The 22,336-nt window shown below is 43.5% G+C and overlaps 1 protein-coding gene across 1 annotated transcript in view; it reads left to right on the top strand.

Moving 5' to 3' along the window:
• Window positions 1-421: 421 nt before the first annotated feature.
• Window positions 422-22,336, top strand: part of IGSF10 (immunoglobulin superfamily member 10) — a 44,321-nt gene continuing 22,406 nt past the window's right edge. The window contains exons 1-3 of the mRNA XM_029616367.1: window positions 422-1,076; window positions 2,392-2,647; window positions 4,365-4,494. Coding sequence (XP_029472227.1) covers window positions 2,451-2,647; window positions 4,365-4,494 — 327 coding nt within the window. The 5' untranslated portion in view covers window positions 422-1,076; window positions 2,392-2,450. The remainder of the gene's footprint in view (window positions 1,077-2,391; window positions 2,648-4,364; window positions 4,495-22,336) is intronic.

Genomic DNA, 22,336 nt, shown 5'->3' with positions numbered 1-22,336 from the left:
TACATAGAATTTTCTTTGTCAGTCCTCCACTCAAGTTACAGTCTTTGAAAAAAATCTTTAATTTAATTAAATGTAATTAGTAATGTACTATTTAAACTAGGTTAACCACCTAATGTTTGGGTTTCAGTATTGTAAATACAATTGTTCATCATTTTTGCTTGCCATTCATATTACTGTAAATGGCTTGTGTAAAAATAAAAGTACAATTTGAGAAACTATGCTTCTAAATCAGATGAAACTACCACAAAAACCTGAGACATGGGGGGAGGAAAAACACAGGAATCTGCAAAATTAAACTGCCCTACCAGGAGAGAGCATTAAGTAACCAATCACGAGTTTAATGTATCAACCAATCAGTAATTGCTTAACATCCCAAGTTTTCTGGTAGAGAAAAAATCCTGCAAGAACTCTAGGCTGGGTATTCAGCATTGAGCCAAGGATAGAAAGGGTGAATGCAGAGGGGGGCCAGAGGGGAGAGACAGAGATTCTCCTGAGAGGAGTTAAAAAAAAAAAAAAAAAAAACATGAAAAGGAAAGACGAAATGAGGAAGCACTTTTGTATCTATTGAAAAAAAAAATGCAGAAAAGGGATCCCGAGAGAGAAAAGCAAGCTTTTGACCTGCACGTTTGGGAGAGACTCAACCTCACAGGAAACATAAGAATGTTCTCACAAAAAAAGAACCCAAATCTGGTATAAAATAATTAAAAAACAAACAAACCCACTCTCAGAACAGTTTTGAGGAAAACAAGGATCATTTTCAGCTTGCAGAAAGAGAACAGCCTATGTGAGAGGCAAAGAATTTTCGTAGACAGTTTCGTGTGAAGCAGAATGAAACACATCTCAGCAACTCAAGTACTGCACGGCTCATGCTAAAACACTCCGGATCTGTACAGCTGTTATGGCTTAGTGGAGCTGAATATCGGGTAATCAATCAGAAAATTGTTTTATTTGCTTTGGCAGCAAGAGGTGGATTTTCTCAAGATTTTTATTTTGAGGATTTGCAAATCTATAGTAATATCACAAAAACAATCACTTATTGGGAGAGGGAATCCCCAGCAAGATTATTACGATCGAAGGTACGTGAACTTGCGATGTAGTTTCTCCTTGGTCCTTGCTCTTCCCTGACAATGTTTCTCAGGTGGGATCGGGTTTTTTCACTCTTACTTAAGACTTTTGGTGTGTTTATATCATCTATAGCAGCATCTATTTAAACATGGGGACTATAGCTAAAATATTTAAATGATTTGTTTTTTGTTTTTTTTTAAATGTTTTATGAAAAATAAGTGTTCTGTTTGTGTTTCCAGTGAATATTATATTAACATTAGAGGAAAAGGTGCAAATGAGGTAACTTGTAGATTATATTTCTAAGGATCCCATTGTCCTGAGAACTATACTAATATATACCAGACAAAGTGACACGGTCCCCAGGACTACGAGCATCCTTAGACTGCCCATTCCGAGACAAACGGGAGCAGCCCATTGTGCCACCCTTCCCAGCCACAGCAGCTGGAAGCAGGGCTAGCTCCATGCAGAGGGAAAGCCTCCGTTGAGAGGGGCGGCATTTTTCTTGAGCAGGAGAGAGAGAGAGAGAAGGAATACAGCCTAGTGGTATCAGTCATCTATTTGCCTGGAAAACAAGCTTGCCAACATGTCACATCCTCTCCAATCAATTCATTTTCTTTGGAGTAATGATCTGGCAGAGAAGCTGCTTGCGTGTTCTCTGGCATAGAAATAATATGAGCAGATTTATAACTGAATGAAGCATGTTTTGTCAGAACAGCTTTTCGGGATCTCTTGCGCTCTAGCTTTGGAACTGGGTGTACAATACCTGTAAGCAATAACTCTCCTGGATGGGTTTTCTTTAACAGTGAGGCATCATGAAAGAATGTATAAGACAGTGGAACCCTGTTAAGTGAACTCCATTCCGGTATATGTCTTAAGTCCTGGTTCTTTCCAATGCACTTCAATAGAACAAAAAGTCAGCTATATTGTTGTGCCAAATAATCACTGGATAGCAGAGGTTCTCGAAATTGAACTATAGCTCAAGTTGCAATGTTTCCCCTCTATCTAGTATAATTATGCATACAAGGAAAGCATGAATCACAATTACATCATGCCAAATGAGAAATACTACATTCATCTGTGTTGGTTACACTCCTGAGATTCTGGAGTAAGTTGTAGTTCCATTAAGATTTCAGCATGAAAAACTAGAGTTCGGCACAGGTTAGAGCTCCACTGTGTGCAGTGCCCTGCATTATTTCATTATGGCAAATCTAGGTAACTTGATCTGCCATTTATGCACTGAATGATTTTGCTATAGTTGCCTGCAGAGGAAAAGATCTGATATTGGCTGAAATATCATCTAATGCTCTGTTGATTTTTGTTTTACAGAGCTGTGTTTGTTTTATGGTTCCTTTGATGAATGCTGTTCTAGGACAATCAAAGAAAGGATGGAAGCAGTCAACAGAGGAAGACCATGTTTGCTGGGGTTGCTCTTAAGTTTCTGCCTTGCAGCTCTTCCTAGCTTTATTAGAGCCTGCCCCAAGCCTTGTGCTTGCTATGTACCTACTGAGGTCCATTGTACATTCAGGTACCTCAAAGCCATCCCAGGTCAAATCCCATCAGATGTGGAACGCATCAATTTTGGGTATGTTTGACACCACCATTATGTAGATACTTTTATTTCTCCTATTTTTATAAAAACAAGCTGTAATAAGGGATCACTGGGATCAGTATTTAAAGGGCCTAGGACTGTTTTGAGCTACCTAGGCAAAACCAGACATGCATCCCATGCTCTTTGGTGATTCTAAATAGTGTGTTTTAGAGAAGGGACATTAACAATGAGTTGCAATAGTTATTCTCTTTGGCCTCCAGACATATATGAAGACAGAATTCTTTCTATTATGGCATGACTGCTGTGGGTGCACGGTCAGTGATGCAATAGTGGAGCCCTCCACTAACCAGATGAGTGTCCAAAGGCCAGTGCCTCTAGTTTTGTTGACCTGCATAGAAGGGGGTTGTGAGATTTTAAGAGTGTGACAGTAATGCAGAAGTTGAGGATTGCATGAGTATGTAAGAGAAGGAAATGCGTATTATGAATGCTGTCCCTTTATGGGGAATGATGCATGAGTGAACGATGCATGGTAAAGATTGTATAGATAGGAACAAAATGTTTTGTTTTTTTTATTTAGATATATGTGGGCTTTGTATGTCAGCTGTTCCTCATGCTCTGTTTGCTAAGGGGTAGAGTTTCAATAGGTTACTGAACTTTAATTTAGGCAACTACCCCTGCACACAGTAAATCAGGTCCTAAATTAGGTGATTATCCCTAAAGCTTTTTCTCTATGGGAAAAAGCTTAGTAAATCAGGCCGGTTGGCCAGCTAGCCCTAAAAATAAGGATAGTACATTTTTAAAGCCATGAATCTACCCACCTTAATATGCAGTTATGAGGTTATTTGGCTTTGAAAATCTACCCCTAGGATGGTGGTGGTCTGTTTTCTCAGATTGACTATAAATATGTTTCCATGGCTATAATTGCTAGAGTTTTCTCCATTGATTCCTATAGGGATGAGGGTGAATTAGTGTTTCAGAGAATTACATAAATGAAGCAGGTGGTTTCTTACCCTTAGATTGTGTTAATGGCATAGTCCATCATACTGCTTTTCTCAACAGGAAACTGATGTCACCCGAGTGACTTTGCATACTTGAAATAGGATGAGGCTCATGCTTTATGCCTGTTTCTGTGATGGTTAGGTATAGAAGAAGGAGAGTGACAGAATAAAAATGAAGGACAAACTCTGGACAACTGTGAATAGAGACTCATGGTAACATTGCCTTTGCTGGGTCAATAAGAAGGAAAAAGCTGCTGGTCCAAAAAAAACAAACAAACAACATATTGCAAACAGAGCAGCCCAAGCAAGATATAGTAATCAGCAACGTAGCTATTTTTGCCCATTAGTTTTGGATTGCTAAACACAGGGCTGGTGCAAGTCTATATAGCACCTTAGGAAAAACTTTGGCTATTCCCCCCCCCCCAACTTATCTATTGGTGACAGCTCCAGCTCAACATTTTCTTCTACCCACAGCAGTGGCTCAAGGACTGTACTCCCTGCTTTGGCAGTATTGCCTCTGATACAACACCCCATTGGACCTCCCATTGGTGGAATTTTGCTGCCCCCCAAAATCTCAGCATTCTAGGACACCACCTACTTTACCTAATAGAAGCACCGGCCCTGCTAAAATACACAGTAATGATTGTGTTCCAAAAATGTCTACCCCCTTAAAATACCCTATTAAAATAAGTTCAAATCCAGACCTGGAAAGACATTGTTTGATTTTTGTTGTTGTTGTTGTTGTTTGGCAGTTACAACAGTTTGGTAAAGCTTACCGAATCAGATTTTTCTGGCCTAATGAAGCTAGAGCTGTTGATGTTGCATAGTAATGAGATTCATACAATCCATGAAAAGGCATTCTATGATTTATATGCATTACAGGTAAGACTTAATTATGTATTTGTATATTTCTTGGGGGGGGGGGTAAGGGGTGGAAGTAAAGAATGGATTGAGGCTAGGGAAAACTATGAAAATCAACAAAGATCATCTGAGCTCATATTAACTGTGGAGAAAGAATTTTTTTAAATTCTTATGTAATTTTTTTTGTGATTATGACCCCCCCCCCCCCCAAATCATCAATATTTGGAACTAATTTGCAAGTTTGTTGGCAGTCTCATTCAAAAACAAATTTGAACAGACAAAGCCTGAATTAGCCTCCCATCTCCAGAAGTGGTTTTGACAGGTCTTGTGATCTCCTCCAGCATTTTTCTTGAGTACTAATGTTACTAGCAAATGAAAAATAAAGTGGTATGCTACTGCATTGTGAGATGGAGGTTTCTGCTGTCACAGATTTCAATAGTGAATCATTTGAATATTTTCATTTTGCAACTATATGGTACACTTTACTTGAATTGGCATATAAATTTATTTCTTCATTCATTTGACTTTTATATTGCATTCCCTCAATGGGTTGCTCAATTTAATTTACAGTTTATGACTGTTAGGCCATCATAACAATAAAACACACTTACTCCTCTTCCACATTATATTAAATAATGCTACTGTTATAACCTTTCTACACAATTGTTGCATCCAGATTATCTATGCACCTAACCACTAACTTATTCCCTTCCAATTAACAACTGCAGTTTAAACTGTTGCAACCTGCCTCATGGTCTTGAAATATTACCTCCTCCTACCGACATGCCTTATTTTTATCCTCATTATTGTTATACTAGTTCATGTACTTGCCTCAATTGTGCTCTCGTTACTGTTACACTAGTTCAATGCAAATTTCATATGTTGCTGCTAAAAACTGTTCCATGTAAATCTCATATGTTGTTGTTAAAACTGTTCCATGTAAAACAATGTGATATGCAAATGAATGTCGGTATAAAAAAAACTTTAAAATAAATAAAAAAAGGAAATTAAAAATTAAAAACCAAAATTAATCAGGATTTTTATTTGTGCATGGCAATAAAAAACGGAATGTCCTCTATAGTTTCCCCACTATAAATAGCCTTTATATAAAACAGAAATAGAGCTACTTTCTGAAACTGGGATTTATCATCTGTTGTATGATTGATATTTTTGTTTACAATTTGAATAGATTCATGGTCTCTTCACAGTGAGATATTTATTATTAATTGTTAGATATACAGTACTATAAAATCACACCTGATTAGGGAACTTAGGTGATTTGCAGGGCAGGCATAGGCAACATAGACACAGAATTTGACACCTTGGGTGCCAAATTCTGAAGATGCCTGAAAACTGGGCACCCCTACTGGTCTCTGATTTTTCTAAGTCTTCTGCCTATGGGCACCATAATTTTAAATCCAGCCCTGATGACTTGTAGAATTCATAAAGGTAAGTTATTAAAATGAATCAATTTCTTTAAGCCTATATTTAAAGAGCACTTGCATAAATTGTATGAGGATCATGCAATTTAAAACATAAAAATATATCCAAAATAAAATAAAACAATTGTGCTCATTATGATGCAAGAAAGAAAATCAGCAGTACCTCCAATGCATGGCAAAATTGCAGTTAGCTATGATTAAGATGACAAAGTTTTTAGAAGGAAAGGATATTGGTGTGCATGATGCTGTGGTTAGTCTCTACAGGAAATTGTAGCCTTGGCAAAAGACTCAAGGACCTATTCTAAGTTGTGTTGGCAGTCAGACCCTGTCTAAACAGTCAATTGCTTATCCAGTGACTAAACTAATCACCATTTTTATGAAGTTTTTCACTGCAGCAAAATTGACTACAAATACATAGTGATTTTTTTTTTTCGGACGGGGCAGGCAGGAACAGTGTTTACCTTCATTTGCATTATAACGTAGAGAGAGCTATTACACAGAGGAGCTTCAATTCCATGGATTTATAGTACTCTTTCATTCTAACCAGCTACATAACTTCTTTCAATAGTAAATATAACATAACACTTAGATGTTTTCTTCCAATATGCTTCAATTTTAATAAAAATATGATTGTAGCAGGATTAACCTGGAAACAAGAATGACAAACCTACAATAAGAGTGGGAAACCTTTAGTCTTTGAGGAATGTAAATAATTGGGCTATCAGAATACCCCTAATAAATATGCTTGATATAGATTTGCATATAGATGAGACAGGGTATATGCAAATCTTTCCCATGCACATTCACCTGGGATATCCTAAAAAGCTGACTGGTTGTGTTTTTTCCAGGACTAGAGGTTTCCCACAACTGACCTGGGGTTTTTTTTTAAAGCATATTTCACTGCTGTTCAGCACCCTGATCTGGACAGCTCCTGTGACAGAAGGACAGACAACCACCTCAAACATAACAATTTTTCATAGTTTTGAAACACACTAAAAAAATGAAAGATTATGTTTTCTCATCATGGCCTTGATGACCAATTGTGTGTATTTTATGGCGGTCAGAGGCAGGATGGGAGGAAGAGGAAGGAGACTGAAGCCCAGTTGGACATTGTCAGTTTACAAACCAGGAACATTTCAACCTTAATGTAATAGAGAGGGTGTTTCATGCTTTGTTCCCTAAAAAAATGTTGAATGACAAACTGCATCCTTGGTGAATGTTCACATAGTAGTCATGGAAAAGAAAGATACAAGTACTGCTTCAAATTAGGGCTTAGGTTTTTGGGGTTAATATATTTTTTCTGTCTTCAGTGCCCAACAGGATCTCTTTCCTAGTAGCAGCACCAACTTTCTGATACTGACAACAATTGTGGCAGCACAGCATTTGTCATGGCTTTCAGATGAAAATCTGAAAGCTCCAATTTTGAAGCCCAGAATTGAATGTGAAAACCCAGAAATCCACTGTGCCACATCCACTAACAGCAGCAAGTTAGCAGTACTGAAACAGCAAGGAACTAGTGATACCAGCAGCAAGGAGCTTGTGTTGGACACCCAAGACAACCAAAACTTACAACCCAAACCCAGAAAACAAAAGCCTAATTTAAAATCTTATTTTAACAAATACATATTAACATTTAGAGTTGGGCATGACAACAAGATAGCTTTAAAGGAATCCATGATGTAAACAATAATTCTAAGAAGCAGCATATAAGTGATGCTGAATACATGCATCTATTAAACATCAAAGATGCATCTTTCTGGCCCATTGTATTTACTATCATATGTCCAGTCAGTTAACCACAGGTTCCTGGCGAAAAATAAGTTTAATAGGCACCAAAGAAGTCATCAGAATAATCATGAAACACTAAGGGGTAGATTTTATAACATGTGCATGCAGGTCCATGTGCCCTCTGTTCCTGGTGCGCGTATGTTATAAAATCCATTGGCCGCGTGCAAGGGGGGTGAATTTATGCAAAGTCCACATGGCAACGCAATTGGGCCTTCCCCAGTTCCCTAACCCCCTGCCTAACCTTCGTTCCCCTTCCCATCTCCTCCCTACCCCCTAAAGCTAACCTACCTGCCCTGAATTTTTTTATTGTATTACTTGCTGCTCCTCAGGAGCAGCAGTAATTTACACATGCCAGCTGGCTGCTGGCAGGCACTTATCCAGGACAGTGGCTAATGGCCACTGTCTTGGCCAGCCTTCATCCTGCCCACCACACCTAGACCCCGCCCCACCCCTTTGAAGAGGCCTGGAACTTGTGCACATTCCAGGATTTGTGTGTGTGGCCGGGCCCCTTTGAAAACTTATGAGGCGCACACAAGGCCCACTCATGGGCGTAAACCCTGGGATTTACTTATGCAGGCCTTTTAAAACCACCCCAAGTTAAAAAAAAGGTCATTTTTGTCTAGGAAGACAAAATTGTTGCAGAAGTGGACCCTTGGACCGAGATTAGGTTGGCACTACCCACAGGGAGAAGCCCTGCAGGTCCTCACCGTCAGCAGACGGAGCTGGCTGGAGCAGGGGCCCAACAGGAACTTCACCAATAGCAGCCCACATTCTCCTTAGGTTGAGCCCTCAGGTGCCAGGGCTGGCTGGACAGGCACAGGCCTCTGTGCAGAGATGAATCCATCGCAGAAGAGACAGTAGGCCAGCTAGAAGAAAATGAAGTCAGTCTAAGCAGGGGTCGTGGCAGGTAGCAGACAGCAGAGACAAGAGCAGGCCAAGGGCAGGGCAGGCAGCGTTCAACACGACGAGAAGCAAGCAGGGGTCATAAGGCAGGCAGAAGTCCCATGTGGTCAAGAAGAGGTCCGAAGTCAAGCCAGGAATCCAAAGGGGGAAAAACCGAGGTCAAGCCGAGGAGTCAATCCAAGAGAAAGGAAGGCAAGTTGGAACAGCAGGAAGACACTGAAGACAGATGAGGGACCATGAGATGAGGACACAGGAACTCCGAGGAAGCAGGAAGGAACCAGGAACACAAACACAAGGCACAGGAACTGAAGCAGGATCAGGAGCCAGGAATGACATAGCAAACAGTTACTCCGAGGAGTTCAATCTATTGCCGAGGTATCTGAGGTAGGGCAAAGCAGGCCTTATATAGCTATGTCATACCGGGCCACCATGGAGGATTTCCCACTGTGAGCCCTTTAAAGGTGCCAGAGTCACGCACACACACCTAGGGACGCCCCGCTCAGCTAGTGCATGTCAGGCCTGCACGGTGGTCGGCCGTCTCTTCAACTGGGGCCTAGCCACAGCATTGGCGGGCTCCCTGTGACCCAGGGCTGAAGGAAAGAGCAGCCAGTCATGGGACAGACCTGTGACCAGCCAAATGCAACAGTACCCACACCTCTAAACCCTTCCCCAAGGGGCCTGTGTTTTTTAGGGTGTGAAGTGTGGAATGCCTTTAGGAGATTCTTGTCTTGTCTAAGATGTTTGAGGCAGGTTCCCATGTATTCTCCTTTGGGCCATACACCTCCCCAGGAGATCAGGTATTCCCACCTTTTGTTTTGACATTAAATGAACAGTATCTCATTCACCTGATAGACCTGGTTCTATTCAGTGGATACCTCTTAGGGTCTGGGTACTTTCCGAGATGGCCATGTGAGGACTAAGGGCTTGAGGACGGAGATATGGAAAACATTGTGGATTCCCAAAGAGGTGGGTAGGCGCAACTGGTAGGTCACAGGCCCCACCTGACATGAAACTGAGAACAGCCTGATGTAGTGAGGTGCAAGCCTCATGGAAGGCATTCTGAGCTGGATATGGAGGGTACGCGACCAAACCTTGTCCCCAGGTCTAAATTGCAGCGCTGGTTGCTGGTGAGTATCCTTCATCTTTTTGGCTCTTTGCAGAGTCTTCTGAAGCATCTTTTCAGTATGAATCCAGAATTCCTGGAGCTCTTGGGCTGTTAATTGGGCCGCTGGAGAAGGAACGGACAATGGGAGTGGCAGCAGAGGGGAAAGCTGTTTCCCCGTACACTATCTGAAAAGGAGATGATCCCATGGCAGAGCTAATATGAGAATTGTGGGAAAATTCTGCCTACAAAAGGAGGCAGCCCAATTGTCCTGGTACTCATTGGCATAAGGCCTCAAGAAGGCTTTCAAGGTTCGGTTAGTTCGTTCCAATTGGCCGTTAGCTTGAGGGTGGTAGGCAGTAGTATAATCCAATGTGATGTTGAACTTCCAGCAAAGCGAGCACCGGTATTTGGCAGTAAACTGGGAGCCTCGATCCACAGCTATAGGCTTGGGCAAGCCATGCAGGCGAAAAATGTGGTTGGTAAGCAGCCAGGCCAGTTCAGGTGCTGAAGGAAGGCCAGGAAGGAGAACAAAGTGAGAGAGGGGGGGGGGGGGGGGTTCCACCACAAAGTCAATGACAGATGGGTCCAGAGTTCCCTGGGGGCCAGCAACAGCTGTAATAAGCCCAAGGTCATCTCTCCAATGGTTTTTGCTGTGCACAGGTAGGACAGGAGTCCAAGTAGGCCCTGACATCTCTATGCATCTGGGACAACCAGTAATATTGCTGGAGCAGCACGAGAGTCCGGACCCGCCCAGGGTGACCTGCGACACCGGAGTCGTGGGACCATTCCAATACCTTCTGTCAGAGCTGGTGTGGATCGACCATCGTTCCTGGAGGAACGGTCACAAAAGAAGCCAAAAAAATCTAAGCCAGATCAATAATGTGCCTGGAGAGATCAGGCATGTGTTCAGCCTCAAAGGATTGAGAGAGGGCATCTGCCCAGGCATTCTTGGATGCAGGTCGATAACTCACTTCAAAGTCAAAATGTGCAAAGAACAGAGCCCATAGGGCTTGGCTTGCGTTTAGACATTGTGCATGGTGAAAATGCTCCAAGTTCTTGTGGTTGGTATATATCGTAATCTGGTTTTGCAGGAGGAGGCATCGACTTCCAAGATAAATGGACATGTGGGATCTAAATGATGGAGGCACGGTTCCTGGAGGAAGGCCTTCTTCAAACTCTAGGAACGCCATGACCGTTTCAGGAGGCCATGTCTTGGTATTGGTGAGCGCTGTGAGTGGGGCTATGACCCTGGGATAATTGGGGATGAACTGTGAAGCCCAAAAACCTCTCCAAAGCGTGGAGGCCAGAAGGTTGTGGCCAATCCTGGATACACCTGACCTTCTCCGGGTCCATATGGAAGTCACTACTGTAAATAATGTATCCTAGAAAGGGTAGGCTCTCCTTCTCAAAGATGAACTTCTACAGTTTAGCAAACAATTTATTTGCCTGTAGTCACTGGACAACTTAACAAATGTCTTGGCAATGTGACGTGAGGTTCTTTGAGAAGATGAGGATGTCAAAGGGATACACCATTATACAGACATACAGAAGATCATTCATTATGTTTTGGAATACCACAGGGGTGTTCCCCAGGCTAAAGGGCATTACCAGATATTCATAGTGTTGAACACTGTCTTCCATTCATTCCCTTGCTTTATTCAAATTAGATTGGATTGTAGGCCCCCACAGAGACCCAACTTTGTGAACAGTCTGGCCCCCTTGAGGTGGTCAAAGAGCTTGGAAATGAGCAGCAGGGGCTAGCAGTCTTTCTTTATGGCATTCAGCCCCTGGTAATCTATACAAGGGCATAAAGAACTATCTTTCTTAGACACAAAGAAGAACCAGACCCCAGCAGGAGATGTGCAATAGCCTAATGAAACACCAGTCAAGGTTTTCCTCGATATACTGGGACATGGCTTCAGTCTCCGGAATTCACAAGGGATATACTCTCCCTCACGGAGGGTTTGAACCGGGTAATAAATTAATGGCGCAGTCGAATGTTCAGTGAAAAGGCAGCATCTCAACTTTACTCTTGGAGAACACATCTGCCTATTCTGCATACTGGGGAAGCATTCTCAACAAGATTGCAGCTAGGGGCACAGTATGTGGAGGCTCTATTCGGAGAAGGGAAGAATCATGGCAATGGGCCTACTAGCTTGTCAGCTGAAGTGTTTACTGAAGAGGATGTTGCTGGAGAAGGTTTTCATGGGTAATGATTCAGATGGACTGAATCAAATCACGGTGAACCTAGAAGATGTGGTAGACCTGATTGATAAACTGAAGAGTAGTAAATCACCTGGACCAGATGGTATACACTCCAGAGTTCGGAAAGAACTAAAAAATGAAATTTCAGACCTATTAGTAAAAATTTGTAACCTATCATTAAAATCATCCATTGTACCTGAAGACTGGAAGATAGCTAATGTAACCCCCATATTTAAAAAGGGCTCCAGCGGAGATTCGGGAAATTACAGACCGGTTAGCCTGACTTCAGTGCCAGGAAAAATAGTGGAAAGTGTTCTAAACATCAAAATCACAGAACATATAGAAAGACATGGTTTAATGGAACAAAGTCAGCATGGCTTTACCCAAGGCAAGTCTTGCCTCACAAATCTACTTCACATTTTTGAAGGAGTTAATAAACGTGGATAAAGGTGAACTGGTAGATGTAGTGTAGAGATGTGAATCGTGTCCTCGATCGTCTTAACGATCGATTTCGGCTGGGAGGGGGAGGGAATCGTATTGTCACCGTTTGGGTGTTTAGAGTATCGTTAAAATCGTGAACTGGCACACTAAAACCCCCTAAAACCCACCCCGACCCTTTAAATTAAATCCCCCACCCTCCCCAAATGCCTTAAATTATCTGGGGGTCCAGCGGCACACTAAACCCCCCCTAAAACCCACCCCCGGCACACTAAAACCCACCCCGACCCTTTAAATTAAATCCCCCACCCCAAATGCCTTAAATTACCGGGGGGTCCGTAGCTTAAATTACCCCCGGGTCGTAGCTAAATCAGGGGAAGGGGGAGAGCAGGAAATCCGGCACACTAAATCGTGGTGTCTTCAGCCGGCGCCATTTTGCAAAATGGCCGCCGCAAAATGGCGGCAGCCATAGACCAATACGATTCGACGCAGGAGGTCGTTCCGGACCCCCGCTGGACTTTTGGCAAGTCTTGTGGGGGTCAGGAGGCCCCCCCAAGCTGGCCCAAAGTTCCTGGGGGTCCAGCGGGGGCCCTGGAGCGATCTCCTGCCGCGAATCGTTTCGTACGGAAAATGGCGCCGGCAGGAGATCGACTGCAGGAGGTCATTCAGCGAGGGTTCCGGACCTCCGCTGAACGACCTCCTGCAGTCGATCTCCTGCCGGCGCCATTTTCCGTACGGAAACGATTCGCGGCAGGAGATCGCTCCAGGGCCCCCGCTGGACCCCCAGGAACTTTTGGCCAGCTTGGGGGGGCCTCCTGACCCCCACAAGACTTGCCAAAAGTCCAGCGGGGGTCCGGAACGACCTCCTGCGTCGAATCGTATTGGTCTATGGCCGCCGCCATTTTGCGGCGGCCATTTTGCAAAATGGCGCCGGCTGAAGACACCACGATTTAGTGTGCCGGATTTCCTGCTCTCCCCCTTCCCCCGATTTAGCTACGGACCTGGGGGTAATTTAAGCTACGGACCGCCGCTACGGACCCCCAGGTAATTTAAGGCATTTGGGGTGGGGGATTTAATTTAAAGGGTCGGGGTGGGTTTTAGTGTGCCGGGGGTGGGTTTTAGGGGGTTTTAGTGTGCCGCTGGACCCCCAGGTAATTTAAGGCATTTGGGGGGGGGTTCGGGAGGGTGGGGGATTTAATTTAAAGGGTCGGGGGTGGGTTTTAGGGGGTTTTAGTGTGCCGGTTTTCCTGCCCTCCCCCTTCCCCCGATTTACGATTTTTTGACGATAAATCAGGGGAATTGGTATTGTATCGTGGCCCTAACGATTTTTGACGATTTAAAATATATCGGACGATATTTTAAATCGTCAAAAAACGATTCACATCCCTAATGTAGTGTACTTGGATTTTCAGAAGGCATTTGACAAAGTTCCTCATGAGAGGCTTCTAGGAAAAGTAAAAAGTCATGGGATAGGTGGTGATGTCCTTTCGTGGATTACAAACTGGCTAAAAGACAGGAAACAGAGAGTAGGATTAAATGGACAATTTTCTCAGTGGGTCCCAAAAAACACGAAGGTAGGCGGTCTAAGAAGCCATCAGGAAGAAAACCAAGATTAGACGCCACAGTCTTTTTCAAAAGTTTATTGAAGTGGAGGCGTATCTATTTTAAAAAGACTGTGGCGTCTAATCTCAATTTTCTCAGTGGAAGGGAGTGGGCAGTGGAGTGCCTCAGGGATCTGTACTGGGACCCTTACTTTTCAATATATTTATAAATGATCTGGAAAGAAATACAACGAGTGAGGTAATCAAATTTGCAGATGATACAAAATTGTTCAGAGTAGTTAAATCACAAGCAGATTGTGATAAATTGCAGGAAGACCTTGTGAGGCTGGAAAATTGGGCATCTAAATGGCGGATGAAATTTAATGTGGACAAGTGCAAGGTGATGCATATAGGGAAAAATAACCCATGCTATAGTTACACAATGTTAGAGTCCATATTAGGTGCTACTACCCAAGAAAGAGATCTAGGCGACATAGTGGATAACACATTGAAATCATCAGTTCAGTGTGCTGCGGCAGTCAAAAAAGCAAACAGAATGTTGGGAATTATTAGAAAGGGAATGGTGAATAAAACGGAAAATGTCATAATGCCTCTGTATCGCTCCATGGTGAGACCGCACCTTGAATATTGTGTACAATTCTGGTCGCCGCATCTCAAAAAAGATATAATTGCGATGGAGAAGGTACAGAGAAGGGCAACCAAAATGATAAAGGAATGGAACAGCTCCCCTATGAGGAAAGACTAAAGAGGTTAGGACTTTTCAGCTTGGAGAAGAGACGGCTGAGGGGGGATATGATAGAGGTGTTTAAAATCATTAGAGGTCTAGAATGGGTAGATGTGAATCGCTTTTTTACTCTTTCGGATAATAGAAAGAATAGGGGGCACTCCATGAAGTTAGCATGTGGCACATTTAAAACTAATCGGAGAAAGTTCTTTTTCACTCAACGCACAATTAAACTCTGTAATTTGTTGCCAGAGGATGTGGTTAGTGCAGTTAGTATAGCTGTGTTTAAAAAAGGATTGGATAAGTTCTTGGACAAGAAGTCCATTACCTGCTATTAATTAAGTTGACTTAGATAATAACCACCGCTATTACTAGCAATGGTAACATGGAATAGACTTAGTTTTTGGGTACTTGCCAGGTTCTTCTGGCCTGGATTGGCCATTGTTAGAAACAGGATGCTGGGCTTAATGGATCTTTGGTCTGACCCAGTATGGCATTTTCTTATGTTCTTATATTATCTCCATAATGGAGTAAATTTTCAAAGATGTACATACCTTTTACACAAGTGAAAATAGAGGGAGTATTAAGAGCAGAATATTTTGCTGGTGGCTGAAAAGGATGAGTTTTGCTTTGCTGGGTAATTTGGGGATTTGAAGTTTGGGGTAGAGGTGAAATTGTGGATAAATTCTTCTTTAGTTTGTGTGCTTAATTAAAAAAGAAAGCTAGGTAATTTTAAGTATGTCTGCCTGATTGAAAGAAAGGAAAGGTAGATAATGTTTTAGTATGTATGTGTACCTGATTAAAAGTAAGGAAATATAAATTTATTTTTTTTTAGTGTCTTTCTTTTCCTGCTCACCCATCCTTATGCACATTCTTTGATTTATACTCTTACCTATATAAATAAAAATGTAAATGTTCAAAATCTTAAATCTCCGAAAGTTCTTCACCGATTGCTTTGAAATTTTGACACAACTTTGCATTCGAATACGCGCGTGTTTTTATATACCTATAGGGGTAGATTTTCAAATAGCGCAAATTGGCCTACTTTTGCTGGCGCATCAGGCGCAAGCAAAAGTAAGCTGGATTTTAGTAGATACGCGCGGAGCCACGCGTATCTGCTAAAAACCTGGATCGGCGTGCGCAAGGCTATTGATTTTGTATAGCCAGCGCGCGCCGAGCCGCGCAGCCTACCCCCGTTCCCTCCGAGGCTGCTCCGAAATCGGAGCGGCCTCGGAGGGAACTTCCTTTTGCCCTCCCCTCACCTTCCCCTCCCTAACCCACCCACCCGGCCCTGTCTAAGCCCCCCCTTACCTTTGTCAGGGGATTTACGCCTCCCAGAGGGAGGCGTAAATCCCCGCGCGCCGGGATGTGACCTGGGGACGGGTACGGAGGGCGCGGCCACGCCCCCAGACCGCCCCAGGCCATAGCCACACCCCCGTACCCGCCCCCAAAACACTGCCGACACGCCCCCTAAACGCCGCGACGACCGGGCCCGCCCCCGACACGCCCCCGACACGCCCCCCTCGGAGAACCCCGGGACTTACGCGAGTCTCGGGGCTCTGCGCGCGCCAGTAGGCCTATGTAAAATAGGCTCACCGGCGCGCAGGGCCCTGCTCGCCTAAATCCGCCCGGATTTGGGTGGATTTAGGCGAGCAGGGCTCTGAAAATCCGCCCCATATTATATAGATGTCACACCTGTGACAGGTAAAAACATGCTTTTTTGGAAAAACAGTGCCATCTGTTGGACTTACAAGCAACACACGCTATCTACAATATAAATGGGCTCTGACCCACGGCCCACAAATGCGCAGTAGAGAGCAGCTCTACTGCAGATGTGTGGACCATTGAGCTCTGTGCTAGGTGCTGGGTGTCACAGAGAGGAGGAGGAAAGGGCAGATGAGTCGCCACTCTGAGAAACGGTTCAGCCTGTTCCTCCCCCGCTGGGGAAGGGGGGAGGGAGTAGAGACTGCCGGACAGTTACACACAGGAGGAGGAAAGGGTAGAAGAGTCGCCGAGCCAGTATGTCCACTGCCGGGCAAGGGGGGGAGGGAGTTGGGATGGCCGGAGCAGAGCAAATGCAGTAGAAAGCAGCTGTGAAGAGATCACAAGCAGCTGCAGCCTGCAGCAGCCAAAGCGCAAAGAGCTGAACAGAGAACAGCTCGCCCTCCTCCCCCGCACCGAGTCTAGCAGATAAGGAGAAGCCAAGTAAATATCCCGCAACTGCGGGGGAGGGGGGGGGGAGGGGAAAGGCAGTCCTGTCAGCCCGCCCGTGGGTCTCAGCCGCCACGGGAAGAGTTTACATGGGCATTGCTCCACCCCCACTCCCAGCAAAGCACCGTGATGAAAGTGAAAGCCAGAACCCTGCTCCCTGCTCCCTCTCAAGCCCCCAATCGCATTTCTTAAAGGCACAGGTCTGCCAGAAAGAGCAAAGTAAGCTAGGCAATGTGTCCCAAATCTGTTGCAGTGCCTGCCGCCTGCCCTTTGCAGGGGGGGGGGGGGCGGAGTGTTTTCCTCTCTCTTCCAGACACAACTGTCATGGGAACTTTGCAAGTTCTTGTGAGTGTAGAGCAAAGACCTAGGTTGGGTGGGGACAAAAATCTCGCCCATTTGTGTGAGAGAGAAGTGTGGTAATGTGCGCTGAATGTGAGTGTGAGTGCCAGAGAGAGAGGGAGACTACGTGAGGGATTGTGTATGTGTGTGAGAGGGATTGGGTGTGCGTGTGTGAGGGACAGAGGGAGAGTGTATGTGCAAGAGAGAGAGAGGAAGCCTATGTAGGGGGCTGTATGAGAGAGAGATTCTCTAGCCCCCCCCCCAGCTCTCCACTTATAGGTTACAGTGGAAGGGGTTCAGAGTAGAGGGGAATGGGAGAGCAAAGGAGTTGGGGCCTGAAAGGATAGAGTGAAAGGGGTCTGAGCCTGTCCCTCTGCCACCGAGGAAGGGGGGAGGGAGTTGGGATGGCATGACCATTACGCCTCGCGAGATCCCCCTCGGTCACCGCTGCAGCTTCTACCACCACTGCCGCCTCTGGCCCTTCGTGGTACTAGGGGGGGGGGGGGGAGTGGAGCAGAGCAAAGACGTAGGAGGAGAGGGGACAAAAATCTTGCCCGTTTTAACGGGCTTAACGGCTTGGACTAAATATTTTACGATTCCATTTCAATGTTTCCGATTGCATTGTTAAATTGAATTTTCATAGATTTCGATTTATTTTCATTTTGATTTAATTATTTCGTGTGACATTGCGTTGGAATTGAACTGTGTCGTTTACCATACCGTTCATTTAGTGAGTATAGTTTATGTTTTTTCTTTTTTCATTCTTTTTCATTTCTAGAATTATGTGGTTTACATCTAGACACGGATTGCTTATCACATGGACAATTATATGTTGCGTGTTCTAAAGTCGGCAAACCAGACAATCTCTATATCTGCACAGACAATGGAACAACAAAAAATATTGTATACCCACAAGCATTGTGAAATTAACCATATTTGAAACGTGTGCTTTCTCTTTTCTTTCTTTTCCATTTAACCAGACTGAGCCACAGCAACGCGTTGCTGGGTACAGCTAGTCTTAAATAAGTGGATGAGACATTTACACACCAAACATTAATCAGGGATTTATCTAAAACAAGGGAATGACCCGGCTCTAATCAATAGATTAATTATTATCCCCTTGCAATTAATATTAAGTACACCACATAAATTTAAAGGACTTTAGCTTACACATCCCTACTCCAAAAGCAACCTAAATTAACTAAGAAAACAATATTAATATGGACACAGCAGTCCAACAATGAGATGGGAGCCTTCCAGTCTTTTGTACTAAGTGCAACATGTAGAGGTTATGTGTGTAGTGTACCTGTTGCAAAGAGTTCCTGGCTTTCACAGAATGAGTCTGATCTCTATAAGACAGAGTTCTTTGAAATGTTACCTGTTCCACGTGCAGGACCCCAGAGGCAGTCAGAGTTCTGGAGTCTCAATGTGTGGATAAGATGCTGCTGCAAGGAAGAGGGCTTTAATTTTATTAGGAATTGGGCTACATTTTGAGCAGGGTGGAACCAGGCTGCTGGCACTAACCTTTAAAAAGGAGATACAGCAGTTTTTAAACTAGAACAAGAGGAAAGCTGACAGTCACTCAGCAGTGCATGGTTTGGAGACAGGTACTGTATCTTCAAAGAATACTAAAGAAACAGACAGAGCATCCCGATAATGACATCCCAATAAAACAAAAGTAGCTCTTGCCTATAAGTAAAGAACAGATTTGGGTTAAAAGATTCCAAATTATTCCTGTTAATTGCTAGGAAAGTAGTATATGCAAATAAAAAATGTACCTTGACATGTCTGTATGCTCTTGCCAAAAGTCTAAAAAGTCAGGAGAAATAGAATGTATAGAAGAGCTAGACATAATTCGCATCTCAGTGGCCTGGTGGAAAGAGTATAACCAATGGAATAGTGCTATACTAGGGTACAAATTATATTGCAATGATAGTGTATTTCAACCTGGTGGGCATGTGGTGCTTTATCTTAGGGAGGGCATAGATCCAACAGGATAAAGATCCTGCAAAAGACTAAATACACAGTAGAACCTTTATGGGTGGAAATTCCGTGTGTGATGGGGAAGAGTATAGCAGTGGGGGTATACTACTGTCTACCTGGCTACAATGAACAGAGAGATGATGAAAGCTAACAGAAAATAGGGAGACAAACACATTTGAGTAGCACAGTAATAACTGGAGATTTCAGTTACCCAAATATTGATTGGGTAAATATCATATCAAGTCATGCTAGGCAAGTAAAGTTTCTAGATGTAATAAATGAGTGCTTTATGGAGCAGCTGGTCCACGAACCAATGAGAAGGGGAACTATTTTAGACCTAATTCTTAGTGGAATATAGGATATGGGGCAAACAGTAATGGTAGTGGAGCCACTCAGCAACAGTAATCATAACGCAATCAAATTTCACTTAATGACTGGAGGAAGGACATTAAGTAAATCTATTCCTCTAGCATTTAACTTTCAAAAGGAAGACTGATAAAATGAGGAAAACAGAAAAAAAGTAATAGATGCAGCTGCAAAGGTTAAGAGTTTACATCAGGCATAGATATTGTTTAAAAACACCATCATGGAAGCCCAGACCAGATGTATTCCATCCATTAAAAAAGGTGAAAGAAAGGACAAATGACTGCCAACATGGTTAAAAGGTGAGGTGAAAGAGGCTATTTTTATCCAAAAGAACTTCTTTCTAAAATTAGAAAAGGGATCCTTCTGATGAAAATAGGAAAAAGCATGGCAAGTTAGATGTAAAACATTGATAAGGCAAACAAAAAGAGAATTTGAAAAGTAGCTGGCTGTAAAGGCAAAAATTCATAATAAAACATTATTTAAATATATCTAAAGCACGAAGCCTGTGTGATGGGTGGTGTGGGTGTGAGCCTTTGTTGCTGTGGGGTAGTTGATGCAGCCTTGTAGGCAAACCTGTGAGGCCCATGCCGACAGCTTGCAAACGCATCCTGAAGCAGGACAGGCTGGAGCTTCACATACCAGCCACCTCCCCCCCCGCAGGTGAAGCCCTTGGGTTCTGGCAGCTAGCAGGGCTTAGGTGGCAGTCAGGCAAGCAAGAATCAGAGGGCATGCCGGGGTTAGGGCAGGCAGCAGACTTAAGGAGTCAAAGGCAGGCCAAGGTGGGGCAGGCTGCAAATAGATGTGGTAAGGTGAAGCAAGGGGTCAGATCCAGGCAGCAGACAATCATGGTCAGATCCAGGCAGCAAATAATTGTGGTCAGATCCAAGCAGCAGACAATCATGGTCAGGTCCAAGCAAAAGGTCAGGTCTAGACGACAGGCAATCATGGTCCGGTCTAAGCATAAGGTCAGGTCCAGGCAGCAGGCAATCATGGTCAAATCCAAGCAAGAAGTCAGAATCCAGAGGTCAGGCCAAAGGCGGGCGAAGGAGACACTGGACAAGACAGAAAGGACTAGGTAAGGCTGGACAAGGAAGGCTTAATGAGGAAAGGGAGTCAGTTGGACCATTAGATGACCGAGAGGTTAAAGGGGCTCTTAGGGAAGATAAGGACATTGCAGAAAGACTAAATGAATTCTTTGCTTCCGTGTTTACTAATGAGGATGTTGGGGAGATACCAGTTCCGGAGATGGTTTTCAGGAGTGATGAGTCAGATGAACTGAATGAAATCACTGTAAACCAGGAAGATGTGGTAGGCCAGATTGACAAACTAAAGAGTAGCAAATCACCTGGACCAGATGGCATGCATCCTAGGGTACTGAAGGAACTAAAAAATGAAATTTCTGATCTATTAGTTAAAATTTGTAACCTATCATTAAAATCATCCATTGTACCTGAAGACTGAAGGGTGGCCAATGTAACCCCAATATTTAAAAAAGGTTCATGGGCAATCCGGGTAACTATAGACCAGTGAGCCTGACTTCAGTGCTGGGAAAATTAGTGGAAACTATTCTCAAGATCAAAATTATAGAGCATATAGAAAGACGTGGTTTAATGGAACACAGTCAACATGGATTTACCCAAGGGAAGTCTTGCCTAACAAATCTGCTTCATTTGTTTGAAGGGGTAAATAAACATGTGGATAAAGGTGAACCAGTAGATGTAGTGTATTTGGATTTTCAGAAGGCGTTTGACAAAGTCTCTCATGAGAGGCTTCTACGAAAACTAAAAAGTCATGGGATAGGAGACGATGTCCTTTCGTAGATTACAAACTGGTTAAAAGACAGGAAACAGAGAGTAGGATTAAATGGTCAATTTTCTCAGTGGAAAAGGGTAAAAAGTGGAGTGCCTCAGGGATCTGTACTTGGACCGGTGCTTTCAATATATATATATATAAATGATCTGGAAAGGTGTGAGGTTATCAAATTTGCGGATGATACAAAATTATTCAGAGTAGTTAAATCACAAGCGGACTGTGACACATTACAGGAGGACCTTGCAAGACTGGAAGATTGGGCATCTAAATAGCAGATGAAATTTAATGTGGATAAGTGCAAGGTGTTGCATATAGGGAAAAATAACCCTTGCTGTAGCTACACAATGTTAGGTTCCATATTAGAAGCTACCACCCAGGAAAAAGATCTAGAAATCATAGTGGATAATACTTTAAAATCGTCGGCTCAGTGTGCTGCAGCAGTCAAAAAAGCAAACAGAATGTTAGGAATTATTAGGAAGGGAATGGTGAATAAAACGGAAAATGTCATAATGCCATGGTGAGACCTTGAATACTGTGTACAGTTCTGGTCGCCGCATCTCAAAAAAGATATAGTTGCGATGGATAAGGTACAGAGAAGGGCAACCAAAATGATAAAGGGGATGGAACAGTTCCCCTATGAGGAAAGGCTGAAGAGGTTAGGGCTGTTTAGCTTGGAGAAGAGACAGCTGAAGGGGGATATGATAGAGGTCTTTAAATTCATGAGAGGTCTTGAACAAGTAGATGTGACTCTGTTATTTACACTTTCGAATAATAGGAGGACTAGGGGGCATTCCATGGAGTTAGCAAGTAGCACATTTAAGACTAATCAGAGAAAATTCTTTTTCACTCAATACACAATAAAGTTCTGGAATTAGTTGCCAGAGGATGTGGTTAGTGCAGTTAGTGTAGCTTGGTTGAAAAAAGGTTTGGATAAGTTCTTGGAGGAGAAGTCCATTAACAGCTATTAATCAAGTTTACTTAGGGA

Source organism: Rhinatrema bivittatum, chromosome 9 (assembly GCF_901001135.1).
Source record: "Rhinatrema bivittatum chromosome 9, aRhiBiv1.1, whole genome shotgun sequence".
Lineage (NCBI taxonomy): Eukaryota > Metazoa > Chordata > Amphibia > Gymnophiona > Rhinatrematidae > Rhinatrema > Rhinatrema bivittatum.
Note: the sequence above shows the minus strand (reverse complement) of the source record. Positions and strands in the feature narration are given on the sequence as shown.